At 40.8% G+C, this 15,970-nt stretch overlaps 1 protein-coding gene across 6 annotated transcripts in view; it reads right to left on the bottom strand.

Moving 5' to 3' along the window:
- Positions 1 to 15,970, bottom strand: part of NR2C1 (nuclear receptor subfamily 2 group C member 1) — a 113,360-nt gene that overhangs the window by 18,519 nt on the left and 78,871 nt on the right. For all 6 annotated transcript variants that reach the window (XM_084642660.1, XM_084642665.1, XM_084642663.1 and 3 more), the window contains 3 exons: positions 14,705 to 14,889; positions 4,700 to 4,865; positions 2,925 to 3,046 (listed from right to left, as the gene is read on the bottom strand). In XM_084642660.1, the coding sequence (XP_084498786.1) occupies positions 2,925 to 3,046; positions 4,700 to 4,865; positions 14,705 to 14,889 (473 nt within the window). The remainder of the gene's footprint in view (positions 1 to 2,924; positions 3,047 to 4,699; positions 4,866 to 14,704; positions 14,890 to 15,970) is intronic.

Genomic DNA, 15,970 nt, shown 5'->3' with positions numbered 1-15,970 from the left:
AATACAGGCTGAGTCCGATCTCACCACTTGCAACTCATGTACCACAGGAAATCATGAGATGTTAAAAGGTTAAAATGACTAATTCAAGAAATGATGGTATGCATAGACAAGTTCAGCTCTCTGCCAACAACCAAACATAGGTTTTCATTTTCTAATGTAATGCAATAACCTTCACTTTATATTAGGGCTGTCAAGCAATTAAAAAAATTATTTGTGATTAATCGCGCAATTAAAAAAATTAATTATGATTAATTGTGCAATTAAACAATAATAGAATACATTTAAATATTTTTGATTTTTTCTACATTTTCAAATATATTGATTTCAATTACAACACAGAATACAAAGTGTACAGTGCTCATTTTACATTTATTTTTGATTACAACTATTTGGACTGTAAAAAAACAAAAGAAATAGTATTTTTCAAGTCACCTAATACAAGTACTGTAGTGCAATCTCTTTATCATGAAAGTTGAACTTACAAATGTAGAATTATGTTAAAAAAAAACTGCATTCAAAAATAAATGTAAAATTTTAGAGCCTGCAATTCCACTCAGTCCTACTTCTTGTTCAGACAAACGAGTTTGTTTACATTTGCAGGAGATAATACTGTCCGCTTCTTGTTTACAACGTCATCTGAAGGTGAGAACAGGTGTTCTCATGGCACTGTTGTAGCCGGTGTCGCAAGATATTACATGCCAGCTGTGCTAAAGATTCATATGTCCCTTCATGCTTCAGCCACCATTCTAGGGGACATGCGTTCATGCTGATGATGGGTTCTGCTTGATAACAGTCCAAAGCAGTTTGGACCGATGCATTTTCATTTTCATTATCCGAGTCAGATGCCATCAGCAGGAGGTTGATTTTCTTTTTTGGTGGTTCAGATTCTGTAGTTTCTGCATTGGAGTGTTGCTCTTTTAAGACTTCTGAAAGCATGCTCCACACCTTGTCGCTCTCAGATTTTGGAAGGCACTTCAGATTCTTAAATCTTGGGTCAAGTGCCGTAGCTATCTTTAGAAATCTCACATTGGTACCTTCTTTGCGTTTTGTGAAATCTGCAGCAAAAGTTTTCTTAAAATGAACAACATGTGTTGGGTCATCATCCAAGACTGCTATAACATGAAACAGATGGCAGAATGTGGGTAAAACAGAGCAGGGGATATACAATTCTCCCCCAAGAAGTTCAGTCACAAATTTAATTAACACATTTTTTAACGAGCATCATCAGCATGTCCTCTGGAATGGTGGCCAAAGCACGAAGGGGCATACAGAAAGTTCAGCATATCTGGCACGTAAATACCTTGCAATGCCAGCAACAAAAGTTCCATGCAAATGCCTGTTCTCACTTTCTGGTGACATTGTAAATAAGAAGAGTGCAGCATTATCTCCTGTAAACGTAAACAAACTTGTTTGTCTTAGTGATTGGCTGAACAAGAAGTAGGACTGAGTGGACTTATAGGGTCTGAAGTTTTACATTATTTTGTTTTTGAGTGCAGTTATGCAACAACAAAAAAAATCTACATTTGTAAGTTGCACTTTCACAACAAAAAGATTGCACTACAGTACTTGTATGAGGTGAATTGAAAAATACTATTTCTTTATCATTTTTACAATGCAAGTATTTGTAATCAAAAAATAATATACACTTTGATTTCAATTACAACACAGAATACAGTATATATGAAAATGTAGAAAAACATCCAAAATATTTAATAAATTTCAATTGGTATTCTATTGTTTAACAGTGCAATTAAAACTGCGATTAATCGCAATTAATTTTTTTGAGTTAATCACATGAGTTAACTGCGATTCATTGACAGGCCTACTTTACACTTCATGTTTATAATGACGAGTACTCAGCAATTCTAACAAATTCATTTAATTGTTTAGATGTATTGTTGGGGATGTTTTTTAAAAAGCAATATGAAAGTGATTTTTCAAAAGTACAAGTTTACGATAATCCAAACCTAATTCAAGATCGTAAGAATGACCATACGGGGTCAGACCAATGGTCCATCTAGCCCAATATCTTGTCCTCTGACAAGGTGATCAGTATCAGATGCTTCAGAGGGAATGAACAGAACAGGGCAATTTATCCAGTGATCCATCTCGTCGTCCAGTCCCGACTTCTAGCAGTCATAGGGTTATGGACACCCAGAGCATGAGGTTGCATCCCTGACTATCTTTGCTAATAGCCATTGATGGACCTATTATCCATGAACTTAGCTAATTCTTTTTTGAACCCTGGCCTTTACAACATCCCCAGCAATGAATTCCACAGGTTGACTGTGCTTTATATGAAGAAGTACTTCCTTTTGTTTGTTTTAAACCTATTACCTATTAATTTCATTCAGCGACCACGGGTTCTTCTGTTATGTGAAGGGGTAAACAATACTTCCTTATTCACTTTCTCCACATGATTTTATAGACCACTTTCATAGCCAGCCTCCCCCGCCCGGGTCGTTTCTTTTCTGACATAAGTCTTTTTAATTTCTCCTCATTATGAAAACTGTTCCATACTACTAATCAGTTTTGTTGCCTTTCTCTGTACTTTTTCCAATTCTAGTATATCTTTTTTGAGACGGGGAGACTGGAACTGCATGCAGTATTCTAGGTATGTGTGTACCACAGATTTATACAGTGGCATGAGATCTTCTATCTTATTATCTATCCCCTTCCTAATGGTTCCTAACATTCTGTTCGCTTTTTTGACTGCTGCTGCACATTGAGTAGATGTTTTCAGAGACCTAGCCACGATGACTCCAAGATCTCTTTCTTGCGTGGTAACAGCTGATTTAGACGCCATCATTTTGTATGTATAGTTGGGATTATGTTTTCCAGTGTTCCCTTGATATAAGAGTATATTCCAGGACAAATGGTCTATTTAGTCCATTGATTATATCAAAGAATGTTTGAACACTCACCCTAGAGCTTGGAAGGAAGGAATGGAGCGTGCCCAGTGCATGGACAAAAAGAGTAGTCTGGAGGCTGATTCACAGATGTAATGAACATTCAGGTATTCAGGCATCGGAGAAGGCATGGTGAGCTGATGCAAAAAGGAATTGTAAAATTAGTTATTTTATTGCTTGTTAAAAATTGTAATTACAAAAAAAAGTCTTTGACGTAATGTCTTGCAAGGAAAAAAGGAAAGTAGTGTATTTTAAAAAATAACATGAATTAGATAAAGCCTTGAAATAAATTGCATGACTGCCTTTGTTCATTAGTCACAATTGTTAAACTTGTATAGAATTACAGAGCAGTGAAGAAACAGGGCAAATTTATTTGAATTCCACACTTTATATAGATGATCATATATTTGAAAAAATTAGCTATGAGCATCCCAAGTAAATTACATTGCAATCCTTTGAGACATTTTGAGAAGACTGATACCTTAGAAGAAACACTGTCAGTGGGATTATTTTGATGCAACTGCTTACACTTACAGCTATAGATATAAAAAAAAAAAACAAATTGGGAGGTATCATACCTTTCCATAGCTTGCCCCAGAGGAGTGGAATAAATGGCCTGAAAAATTAGTGGAATTGCCAAAACTATTAGTTTTAGGGGGGAAAATATTTACAAAAATTCTTTGGTTTGTAGTTTTTAAAATTAATATTTTATAAATAAATATACTATTCTAGTATGTTAACATGCTACACCTGATATTCAGCATATATAAACTGCCTGATATCCTAGCACTGCTCACATTAAACATAAATGGCCAAACCTTCCAAGTGACTCACACACATTGACTTCAATGGAACTAACAGGTTTATTGCATGAGTAAGGGCAGCACGATTTGATCCAAAATGGATATTTAATTATAACACAGTAGTTCTATTCCCAGAGATTAATAATTGGCTATATATATAAAATTAATAGAATTAAAATAGTTTTGACTAAGATAACTATTTTAAAATGTAGAAACTGTGTTCTAGGATTAGGATTAGATTTATATTTACAAGGGTGACCAAAGAGTGGGCTGGTTGGAGAGGACAAAGCCCAATGCAATGCTCTGTACTGAAATGTTCATATATGCAGTCTTTTTATTTGCTCAAGTGGTAGCTATGAGTTGAAGAGGAAAAAGATGGAGGAAATTCCATAGGTTCATAAAGTGGAAATAAAAATATGAAGTATTTGGCTCCTCTCCCAAAAAAGGTTGTGGAAAATGGCAAGAGAACCACAATGGTTAAAGTCAATTAATATCCTGAAGCAGTGAGATAGGTAAGCAAAGGAGAAGTCCTGTCACAAATGAGGTCCAGAGCCTCAGTTCTAAATCCTGCATGCTTGGCTCATATGTCAAGAGTTTGTATATATGGCACATTGTAATACTTACGAATCTCTGTTTTTTTGTAACTACATAGTGCTGTAGATCCAGTAGCATGGATTACAGACTGATTTTGAGGGAAATAAGCTACAGAGAAGATCGCAGTGAAGAGTGCTGTTTATATAATAAACCGTGCTGCAAAAACACTCAGGAGGGATGTTAATTTTCCTGAACAAGAAATAGCTAACCATTGAACAAAAGCAGTGCATTCCTCAGAACATGAATGACAATATTTAAGTACACCTGGTTATTCCTTAAGAAATTTAAACAAATAAACAAATAAAGTACATACCAAATTCTTGAACCTTTAAAATGGCTAAGAAATTAGTTTTAATGTTTATAAGTCAAAAACATTAAACACATATAAAATACCCTGAAAGCGACATGTGCATCGCTGAGAAGCGGCCCCTCTATTTCAACGATATTCATGCTTGTTTCTCCACCAATCAGATGTACATTGGCTTCAACAGTCTCTGCAGAGCTCTGACATGCTGCACTCTCTCCTGGGTTTAGTGCTTTCGCAAGAGTATCAAATGCCCTATCAGAAGACATTGTCATCTATGAGTTCAGTCAAATTATACAGCAAAAGCAAGGAAAATGTAATATCTTGGCTGTGTAGGCTTCAGTCTAGACAGAATCTGTATAGGCTTGTACTTCCAAATATATTCCATTTTGCTCCCCAGTGTGATAATTTGAAAATCCCTAAAGCACTGCTCTATCCCAACACCTTACTTTGCTGCTACAAGCATTATTTTAAAAACAAAGATTGGGGGGTGGAGGAGAAGGTTGTGTGGCACAGAATCATTGGGAATCCCTGTCCCCAAGGCAGAAGTAAGCTTTGCCTCCCGCTATAACATCTAAGGAGCATATCCCTGGGGCTTCCTCCTAGCAGCAATGGGCGGGGGAGAGAGGCACCGCCAGGAACAGTAGCCCAATGGCTGCCATCATTGGGAGCCTTTTCAGGGCTCCTTACAGCTAACACAACAATAATCAGCCATCATCTCTCCACCAAAATACTTAGCAGGTAAGGGAGCAGCTGTCACAAAGAGGAGAGTTAAGGCAGAGACAGAGCCCTATCAAAACATCTGTTTATATGGAGGGGCTAAATAACACTACTGCTGCCAGAGATGGTGTCAGGGAGAGCAAGCCAAAGCAGTCCCGAGGGCTCTCTGATCTGCCTCAACTCTCCTACCCACTTCAGTTTGGGCCGTGTAGTGGTGAAATGTGTGCACCCATCATCCCTTCTTTAGGAAAGGAAATAAGGCTTCAATACTCAAACATTAAATGTTTATCGCCAAGGAAATCCTTTTCCCTTCTACACCTCAACTCCTTCTGCAACAATAAGCCAAGTTTTACAAACCTTGCTCCCTAAGGGTGTGTCTACACTGCTCATGCCAGCTGACTAGGATCCCAATGCTCAAGCTGTGGGGCTGTTTCATTGTGGTGTAGATGTTCCAGCTTGAGCTCTGGGACCCTCCTACTTCACAAGGTCCTAGAGGCCAGGCTCCAGCCTGAGCCTGGATGTCTACACTGCAATTACACACCCCTGAACCCTGAGTCAGCTGGCACAGGTCAGCTGCGGGTGTCTAATCACAGTGTAGACATACCCTAAGGCAGTGGTTCTCAAACTTTTGTATTGGTGACCCCTTTTCACACAACAAGCCTCTAAGTGCAACCCCCCTTATAAATTAAAAACACTTTAAAAATATTTAACACTATTATAAATCCTGGAGGTGAAGCAGGGTTTTGGATGGAGGCTAACAGCTCGTGACCCCCTCCCCCCATGTAATAACCTTGCAACCCCCTGAGCAGTCATGACCCCCAGTTTGAAAACCCCTGCCCGAAGGGCCCAGTCCTGTAGCCCTTGTTCATGCAGGAAGTCCCATTATCTCCAACATTTACTAGCATGAGTAAAGATTGCAAGATAAAGTTTCAAAAAAGGAATGTCTAGAATAAATTTCTAGTGTGGACAAAAAAAATGAAATCATAACTCATTAAATAAGACAAGGTGTGTTCTGAGTAGTTTACGCATAGTATGGATTTCCTTTATTCTGAGTAATTTCAGGTCCTTTCCATCTCCCTCACTCACTGATGGCTATACAGATCTAATCAAGCAGTAGGGAAGAATGATTATGTACAATTAGGCTGTTATCCAGCTAGGAAACAAAAGCAATAGACTAAATTGCAACATAAAGGGACTTAGACACAGGCCATTTAAAGTGTGGCTTAAATTTATTGTAGGAAAGTAAAGGTTTTATTTTGGGTCTGTGAGTACCACACCCAACAGAAGATACAGAAAGAAAAATGACTAGAAAATCAGTGCGCCTTCTTGAAAGGCCTCAACCTCACTTTCTTTAGCAAATACTTTTATGAGTCTCTTAGAATAAGTTTGTGTAATATTTGGAGGAAGTTATGTGAGATTTATGTCTGATCTACACTACTAAGTTTCACCAGTAAAGGTTGCATTATGTTAACTCATGTTTGGGTGCATTCATGCGCAATTCTGAGTCCAGTCAGTAAAACCCTGGCTTTCTGTCAGTCAAGTTAAATCACGTCCCACAAAACAACATAAATCCTGTATGAGCACAGTTCTATGGGTATAACGCCCGTGTGGATGCTCCATTACCTATACCAGTACAAACAATCCTCCAGAAACAATCCCACAATGACCCTTTCCCAGTCACTGTTCTGGTCCCGATTTTGAACTCTGCTGCCTGAAGGTCACAGTGATCAAAGTCCACCCCCTTTTAAAATCCTCAGCATGTTTTGGAAATGCTTCTCTTCCTACTGGACCACCTTTTCTGCCTTCACACACACAGGTAAGGCATGAGGTAAAACTGCAGCTAACAGGAGCGTGGGGGCAGGGAATCAGGCACGCTTGCACTGCGGCCTGTTCTAAGGAAGAAGTTCTGGACTTCCTCAACCTATGGAGAGAAAATGCAGTGCAAACCCAACTGTGGAATTGCTGCAGGAATAAAGATTATTCAGACATTGCAGAAGGGATGCAAAAGCTGGGATATGACAGGGAAAAGCAGCAATGGTGGGCAAAGGAGAAGGAAGTGCAGCAGTCCTACCAATAGGCAAAGGAGGCCAACAGAAAATCTGGAGTTCCCTCCCACACCGGCTGCAACTATGTGGCACTGGATGCCATACTGGGCATATAACCCTGCGAGTGACAGTGGACACCTCGTAAGACCCAGAAGAAAGAACCCCAGCAATAGAGAGCAATGAAAAGTTCACAGTGGAGGGGGATGTGGAAGATGCAATCCCTGAACAGACCAAGGAGCTCTTCAAGAGCCTGCTAAACATAACTCTGACTTGCCCAGAAGAGGAACCCATTGAAAAAGGGGCAAAGACCTCAGGTAGGTGTACTGCACTTTTAAAAAAAACTTTATTCATAGGTTTTGGAACTCTCCTCCTTCATCCCCACCTCTAAAACTGGTGGCTGAACATATGTGGGCGAAAAACAAAGGATACCTTTTGAAGTAAACAGTTTATTTGAACAACATGAACTGGCAGTCACAGGCAAAAAATAAGAGAACACTATAAAATAAGCAACACAAAAACATTCCCACATGTATCCTTTTGCCAGGGTGGACAGATAGAATTTTTAGTAATATAAATCGATGCACTGCAAGCAGGAAAAAAAAAAAAAGTAGTGAAACCAACACTTGAGCATTCAATTCAAATACACAGAAAATTTAAAATAATCCTTAGAAGCAATCCAGTAAATATTTATTCCGACTATATGATTTTTTTTCTGACTAAAACTGGATGGTTAACAGATAATATAAAACATGAAAAATGCAGTACTATAGTTTTCCAATCTTAAGAGTTCAAATAAAAAAACAATTATTTGCATAAGTGCTTGAATTCAGGGGTAGAAAGAGGGAGAGATGGTTTATTTCTGGCTTAGGGGGTGTGGCTTTGAATTGACTTTGCACAGCTAGGCAGCAGTGACTACCCTCTCCTCTTTTGAAGTTTTTGGTTGATCTTGGAACAAATCTCTTTTATCATTTGGCACAATCTCAATAAAGTTTTCAAATACTGTAGGATTTAAATTTTGCTTGAACATTTCTCAGGAGGGATGCTTTGTTTCTTCCACCATGATAGGAAACTTTTCCATGCCACCCCATAACAAGCTCCTGCAGCAGTGTTGGTGTGAAGAGGATGGCAGCAAATGGAACTTGAGCAGTTGCCTCCTCGGGGCCTTTGGTACCCGCATGAGTGATACATCAGCCAGAATCACCACTGCCTGTAATAAGTTTAGCAATATTTACTGCACTATCCCTAAACGTATTACCCAGGACATAGGGCAGACCACCCCCCACAACTCTTCATGGCTACAGGTTTTGAAAAGTGCCCCAATATACTCACCATGCTGCTAAACTGTCCTAAAGCAAGTCTGACCCATGTCATACTTCCATGAATATTGTTATGGCAACATTTTAGGCAATTTTCTCAGTTATTTCCTACCTGCTAACCCTTTAACTCTAACAATGTCTGAGTGTCTTGTTTATCAGCAGCTTCAGCTGGGGTATCATTGAGAGGGGCCCCCTTCACACCTGCTAAAAGACTGACCTTGATCAGAAGGACAGGGGAGAACATGCTCAGATCTCCTCAGGAGCTCAGAGTCTGTGGACCGCAAGACAAGAAAGTGGAAGGAGTGCATGCTGGAGGAAAGGCACAAGTATGAGGAGCTGCATAGGTAAGTCCACCAAGACATTATGCAGCTCCTGGGATAGCAAAGGAAGATGCTATAAAGCATTAAGCAATAAAGACTTACCCCCCACCAGCCACTGCACTACATGGACAATTCTGTTTCCACAGCTTGGCCTATAAATTCCTCCCTCATCAAGGTGTCAGCATAGTATGTCACAGTAATCCCTTGCTCTCAACCCCAGTGGAAAATAAGCAGTATTTCTATGACTGTATGTACGCTGGCCTGTGATTCATACAAGAAGTTCAGCACCTTGCACTTTCTTTTTAAATGGTTTTAAATGTTCTTAGAACCATTTTTGTTGTTTATTACTGTTCAAAATTTTGTTTTGCGAAAATCAAGATTTATGTTGTCTTGCAAATAAGCTTTGTGACCTCGATCACTGGATTCATAAAATGCATTCAGAATTCATCTAAAATTAATATACAAGTCAAGTACACTTTAATCATGAAGTGACAAATTAACACAAACCACCACACTCAGACTATGGGTTGCACAGTTAAAATACGCTTTTAAGACCTCCCTTAGCCATACAAGACCTTGATGGGCTCTTGTAATTGTCCAGCTGTTCAATATCAGCAGTCTTTCCACCTTCCCCTCCTCCACCCCACTAATAATGTTTCTCTTTGCTTCACAAATACTGTGAAAAACACAACATGCAACCTAGTCATAAGGCATCTCCAGCATCCTGTCAATCTACCAAATGCACATCCTGCACCAGCTCAGACAACAGTTAAATCTTTCCTTGCTGCGGTCCAGGTTCCCGGTATATTAGGGTAGAATTAGTGGGGGAAGCAAAAGTGGATGGGAATCTGGGAGGCAGTGACCATGAGTTGGTTGAGTTCAGGATCCTGACGCAGGGAAGAAAGGTAAGCAGCAGGATACGGACCCTGGACTTCAGGAAAGCAGACTTCGACTCCCTCAGGGAACGGATGGCCAGGAGCCCCTGGGGGACTAACTTGAAGGGGAAAGGAGTCCAGGAGAGCTGGCTGTATTTCAAGGAATCCCTGTTGAGGTTACAGGGACAAACCATCCCGATGAGTCGAAAGAATAGTAAATATGGCAGGCGACCAACTTGGCTTAACGGTGAAATCCTAGCGGATCTTAAACATAAAAAAGAAGCTTACAAGAAGTGGAAGGTTGGACATATGACCAGGGAAGAGTATAAAAATATTGCTCGGGCATGTAGGAATGTTATCAGGAGGGCCAAATCGCACCTGGAACTGCAGCTAGCGAGAGATGTCAAGAGTAACAAGAAGGGTTTCTTCAGGTATGTTGGCAACAAGAAGAAAGCCAAGGAATGTGTGGGCCCCTTACTGAATGAGGGAGGCAACCTAGTGACAGAGGATGTGGAAAAAGCTAATGTACTCAATGCTTTTTTTGCCTCTGTTTTCACTAACAAGGTCAGCTCCCAGACTGCTGCGCTGGGCATCACAAAATGCGGAAGAGATGGCCAGCCCTCTGTGGAGATAGAGGCGGTTAGGGACTATTTAGAAAAGCTGGACGTGCACAAGTCCATGGGGCCGGACGAGTTGCATCCGAGAGTGCTGAAGGAATTGGCGGCTGTGATTGCAGAGCCACTGACCATTATCTTTGAAAACTCGTGGCGAACCGGGGAAGTCCCGGATGACTGGAAAAAGGCTAATGTAGTGCCAATCTTTAAAAAAGGGAAGAAGGAAGATCCTGGGAACTACAGGCCAGTCAGCCTCACTTCAGTCCCTGGAAAAATCATGGAGCAGGTCCTCAAAGAATCAATCCTGAAGCACTTGCATGAGAGGAAAGTGATCAGGAACAGTCAGCATGGATTCACCAAGGGAAGGTCATGCCTGACTAATCTAATCGCCTTTTATGATGAGATTACTGGTTCTGTGGATGAAGGGAAAGCAGTGGATGTATTGTTTCTTGACTTTAGCAAAGCTTTTGACACGGTCTCCCATAGTATTCTTGTCAGCAAGTTAAGGAAGTATGGGCTGGATGAATGCACTATAAGGTGGGTAGAAAGCTGGCTAAATTGTCGGGCTCAACGGGTAGTGATCAATGGCTCCATGTCTAGTTGGCAGCCGGTATCAAGTGGAGTGCCCCAAGGGTCGGTCCTGGGGCCGGTTTTATTCAATATCTTCATAAATGATCTGGAGGATGGTGTGGATTGCACTCTCAGCAAATTTGCGGATGATACTAAACTGGGAGGAGTGGTAGATACGCTGGAGGGGAGGGATAGGATACAGAAGGACCTAGACCAATTGGAAGATTGGGCCAAAAGGAATCTGATGAGGTTCAATAAGGATAAGTGCAGGGTCCTGCACTTAGGACGGAAGAACCCAATGCACAGCTACAGACTAGGGACCGAATGGCTAGGCAGCAGTTCTGCAGAAAAGGACCTAGGGGTGACAGTGGACGAGAAGCTGGATATGAGTCAGCAGTGTGCCCTTGTTGCCAAGAAGGCCAATGGCATTTTGGGATGTATAAGTAGGGGCATAGCGAGCAGATCGAGGGACGTGATCGTTCCCCTCTATTCGACATTGGTGAGGCCTCATCTGGAGTACTGTGTCCAGTTTTGGGCCCCACACTTCAAGAAGGATGTGGATAAATTGGAGAGAGTCCAGCGAAGGGCAACAAAAATGATTAGGGGACTGGAACACATGAGTTATGAGGAGAGGCTGAGGGAGCTGGGATTGTTTAGCCTGCAGAAGAGAAGAATGAGGGGGGATTTGATAGCTGCTTTCAACTACCTGAAAGGGGGTTCCAATGAGGATGGCTCTAGACTGTTCTCAATGGTAGCAGATGACAGAACGAGGAGTAATGGTCTCAAGTTGCAGTGGGGGAGGTTTAGATTGGATATTAGGAAAAACTTTTTCACTAAGAGGGTGGTGAAACACTGGAATGCGTTACCTAGGGAGGTGGTAGAATCTCCTTCCTTAGAGGTTTTTAAGGTCAGGCTTGACAAAGCCCTGGCTGGGATGATTTAACTGGGAATTGGTCCTGCTTTGAGCAGGGGGTTGGACTAGATGACCTTCTGGGGTCCCTTCCAACCCTGATATTCTATGATTCTATGATTCTATATGTCTTCACGAGCCAGGGAAGCAAAGAGGAGGACAGGTCTCTGAGAGTCATAGTTGACATTTCAACCCCACCAACATGAATGTGCTAGTCCAGGAAAAAGTGTCTCTTCATGTAGCTTTTTCAAAAAGGACTATCTATATTCCTAAAAATGTGAGGATTGTGCACCTTCCCTAACCATCCTATGTTAATGTCAGTAAAACATCCCCAGTGAACCACTAGTGCTTCTATAACCAGGGGAAAATATCCCTTTCCGTTTATGTATTCAGAAGTAAGGGCAGGGTTCCCAGAATCAGGATGTGTCCTGTCTATTACTGCCTCACCAGTTTGAGAAGCCCATTGTACTGAACCCATCTATTATTTCCAGTATATTGCCCATAGTCATAATCCTGTGCATCAGAACATGCTTAATGGCCTTATACACCTGGAAGATGACAGCCCCCACCACAGACTTTCCTGCAGTAAACACCTAGCCCCACCAACTGATAGCAATCTGGGGTTGCAAGCTTCCATAGCGTCACAGCCCCCGTTTTTTCCACTGTTAAAGCAGCTCTCATTTGGTGTCTCTGTGCTGCAAAGCTGGGATGAGCTTGACACACAACTCCAGGAATGTGGCCTTCTGCATCCAAAAGCTCTGCAGCTACTGTGGATTGTCCCAGATTTGAATGACAATCCAATCCCACCACTTGGTGTTCATTTCATGGGCCCAGAAGCATCACTTCACCATGTGCAGCTGGTTAGTAAATACCTTCAGCAAACACATTTTCATTCACTGTCTGCATCATCCTCCCCTCAGTTTTCTCAATTTTATAGCTGCACACCTAGCTGCTGTGGTAGTTGTTGAAGATCACAGAAGAATCAGGCGCCTGTCACTAAAATAGACATGAGAACTCTACTGATCTGTTCAGCATCCATGCTTCTGCCAGCAAGATGGCAGAAAGTCTGAAAACCAGCATGAGGAACTGAAAGTATTTTTAAAATGGCACAGAACAAGAAAACTATGGGATGGAACAGAAGGAATTGTGGAAACTTGGCCTCGAGCTCCCACAATTCCTTTAGAGTACTGGTATTCCACAACACTCTTCCAAAATATCCCAGAAGGCAGTGTGCTGATGGTAGCATGGGACACACTCAGATGCCAACCCACAATGCAAAGCACCTTTTGCTGATACAATCTCTCACCATGAGGATGTACTGCACCGTTAAAGGCAGTCATGTGTGCAAGTGCTCTATTGAAATTGCCACGTTGGCAGCTGTATGCCAGCAGAAATGCTACCAGTAAAGCTTTCTAGTGTAGACATGGCCTTCGATCAAAGTTTCAATTTTACATTTGAAACTATTTTTCCTCTAATATGCATTATCTGAAGGGAAACTCCCTTTGATGACTTATGAGAAGGGACGATGTATTAAGTAAGGTCAAAGCTCTCCCATCTTGCTCATTAATATACACTATATAGAATGCAATTTAAAAAAAAAATCTGTACAAGAACACTAAAGGGTGCAAAGTTAGGCACTGAAAAGTGTAAGGAAATGTGAAGGTTGCCTGTGCCATCTTACTTCTATCCCCTTGTGCATTTGTACATTACAGTCTTCAAGCACATCATCATAAACTATTATATTCTCCAAAGTCCTGTCTCATATGGTATACAGATTGAGGGCTCTATGAGGTTCCTATTGATGTCAATGGAAAGAGACATACCGACTTCAATAAGAATTAGATTAAGATACTGAAAGAGGAAGGTGTACATAAATTCTGCTTGCAATAACAGAGTCAATACAGAATAAAGCAAACTAATGCCTAGGGGCCAGATCATCAGCTGCATTAATTGGAGCTAGACTAGTTTATCCAATGGATTTACTCCAAATTTACATTGGTGTAATACAGTAATTTTTGGCTCTGAGCGTACAGGATGGATAGTATGTAGTGAATTACTACTACCTTGGCTGCTGTTGGGTAAATGCTTGAGCTGAAGGGTTGGCAAGATTCTGCTGGAAGGATTAACTGGACCAGCACTGCTGTACTACCCGCTTATCCTACCTACACTAGCACTGAAAAGGTTCATATTAAAATCAATGAAGGCAAAGGATTTGTAAAATGTACTGAGTGAATGCCACTGTAATAATACTGAAAGGATCTATGAAGCACTTCTCTATGCACAGAAAGTATTTTATGTGCATTCCAAGGGACTGAAATGGAGTTGTCAGTGTTCAGCTGCCTGTGTAGATGGGACTCATGAACAATAAATTTTCCTATGTGGAACAAAGTACTAAAAGAGTATACAGTATATAATATGTGGACCAAGGCCTACTACTGATGATGATCATGGGAATATAAATCAGCCACCAAGGTTACATTGAAATTCTTTCCAAACACAAATATAATTTACTCACATTTATTTCTAAATGGAACTTTTCACTGCAAAATTTTACTTAGAACTCAATTAGTGTCTTCTGTATGGTTATTCTTCATCACAAGTTCTGTATGTTAATGTAATGATTTTTACTGAAGAACTGTCTGCATTGTTTGATTGTGTAAGCTTTGAGTGAGATTACCAAAAAGAATTATATTTAAAAAATGTAAATATTGTAGTGTGCCTTACCTGGTAACATCACTACTTGCTTGCTCTTCTTGATGAAGTTCAGACAATGATGTATCTCCGTTGCTTAAACTTTCAATCATAGACAGCTCAGCACTACTTTGAGACATGTCTTTGGACTTACTGAGATTTGCTAATGATGTTACCACATTTGCCAGTGTGCTTAAATCCCCCTGACATGCCTCAACCTAGGGGAAAAAAAGGATAGCTTTAATCCTTTCACACTGACAAAACCTGACTTTGTAAAGGAAAAAATTCAGCTTTCACACTAACAAATAAAGACATGGGATTGCAAACAGAACCCATGAAAAGTAAGTGACTTTCAGGAACAGATTAATTAAAATGAAGAAATTAGAGGTTGCACATGTTAATTTTGAAACAATTTTTTCAAAAATGAACTTTTACCAGTAGTTGACATATTTTTATGGGAACAGTACTCCAAAAAGCAACAATTATTATGGAAAGACCCGCTGCTTTTAAATTATTCTTAATTGTGGGAGGGAGGGGATGGGGGACATGCACACTTACTAGTTTCTGTAGGCCAAGTTCATTGCATGCATCAGGAGCTCCTTGCATCCCTTCAGTTCCCCCCACAAGCTCCCTGTGTTCCATCCTCCCATCTCCCCCTATTTCTGGAAGTCCCTGCAACCACCCATATGCTAGGGTCCCCCACTCCCCCGCCCCCGGCCAGGGTTTCTGGACGCCCCCCTATGACTCCCACCATTATTATAAAATTTCTTTCTGTCTGGGAGAAAAGTCATTAAGGGTGTCAACATGTTAAACTGTATTGGGAGGATTGGCAGAGCTGAGATGCGGGAATTGTTATGCTGGAAGGTGTTAATGGCTGCCATCAACCGGTTCTTTGATCTCTTGACAATTACAGAGGTGGTAAATTTCAGAGTAACAGCTCTGTTAGTCTGTATTCGCAAAAAGAAAAGGAGTACTTGTGGCACCTTAGAGACTAACCAATTTATTTGAGCATAAGCTTTCGTGAGCTACAGCTCACTTCATCGGATGGTAAAGCTGCTGCATCTGCTAACAAGATGCAAGGGGCTCTACATTTCCCCCATTTCCCTCTTCTAGTTTTTCGATTTTCACCAAAATCAATAGGATTTTGTTCATTGATGCCTAGAACATTCCCTGAAATGACTGGATGCAACATTCAAAAGTTACTACATTGCACCCAAACAGAGAAATGCCATTAAGCTGAGTGAGAAAGTATATCTTGGGACCAACGCAGCTACAGCAACACAGCAAACATCCAGTTGA

The sequence above is a fragment of the Lepidochelys olivacea genome (assembly GCF_965140295.1).
Source record: "Lepidochelys olivacea isolate rLepOli2 genome assembly, chromosome: 1".
In the NCBI taxonomy this organism is placed as follows: Eukaryota; Metazoa; Chordata; order Testudines; family Cheloniidae; genus Lepidochelys; species Lepidochelys olivacea.
This window is presented reverse-complemented; position numbering and strand designations above follow the sequence as displayed.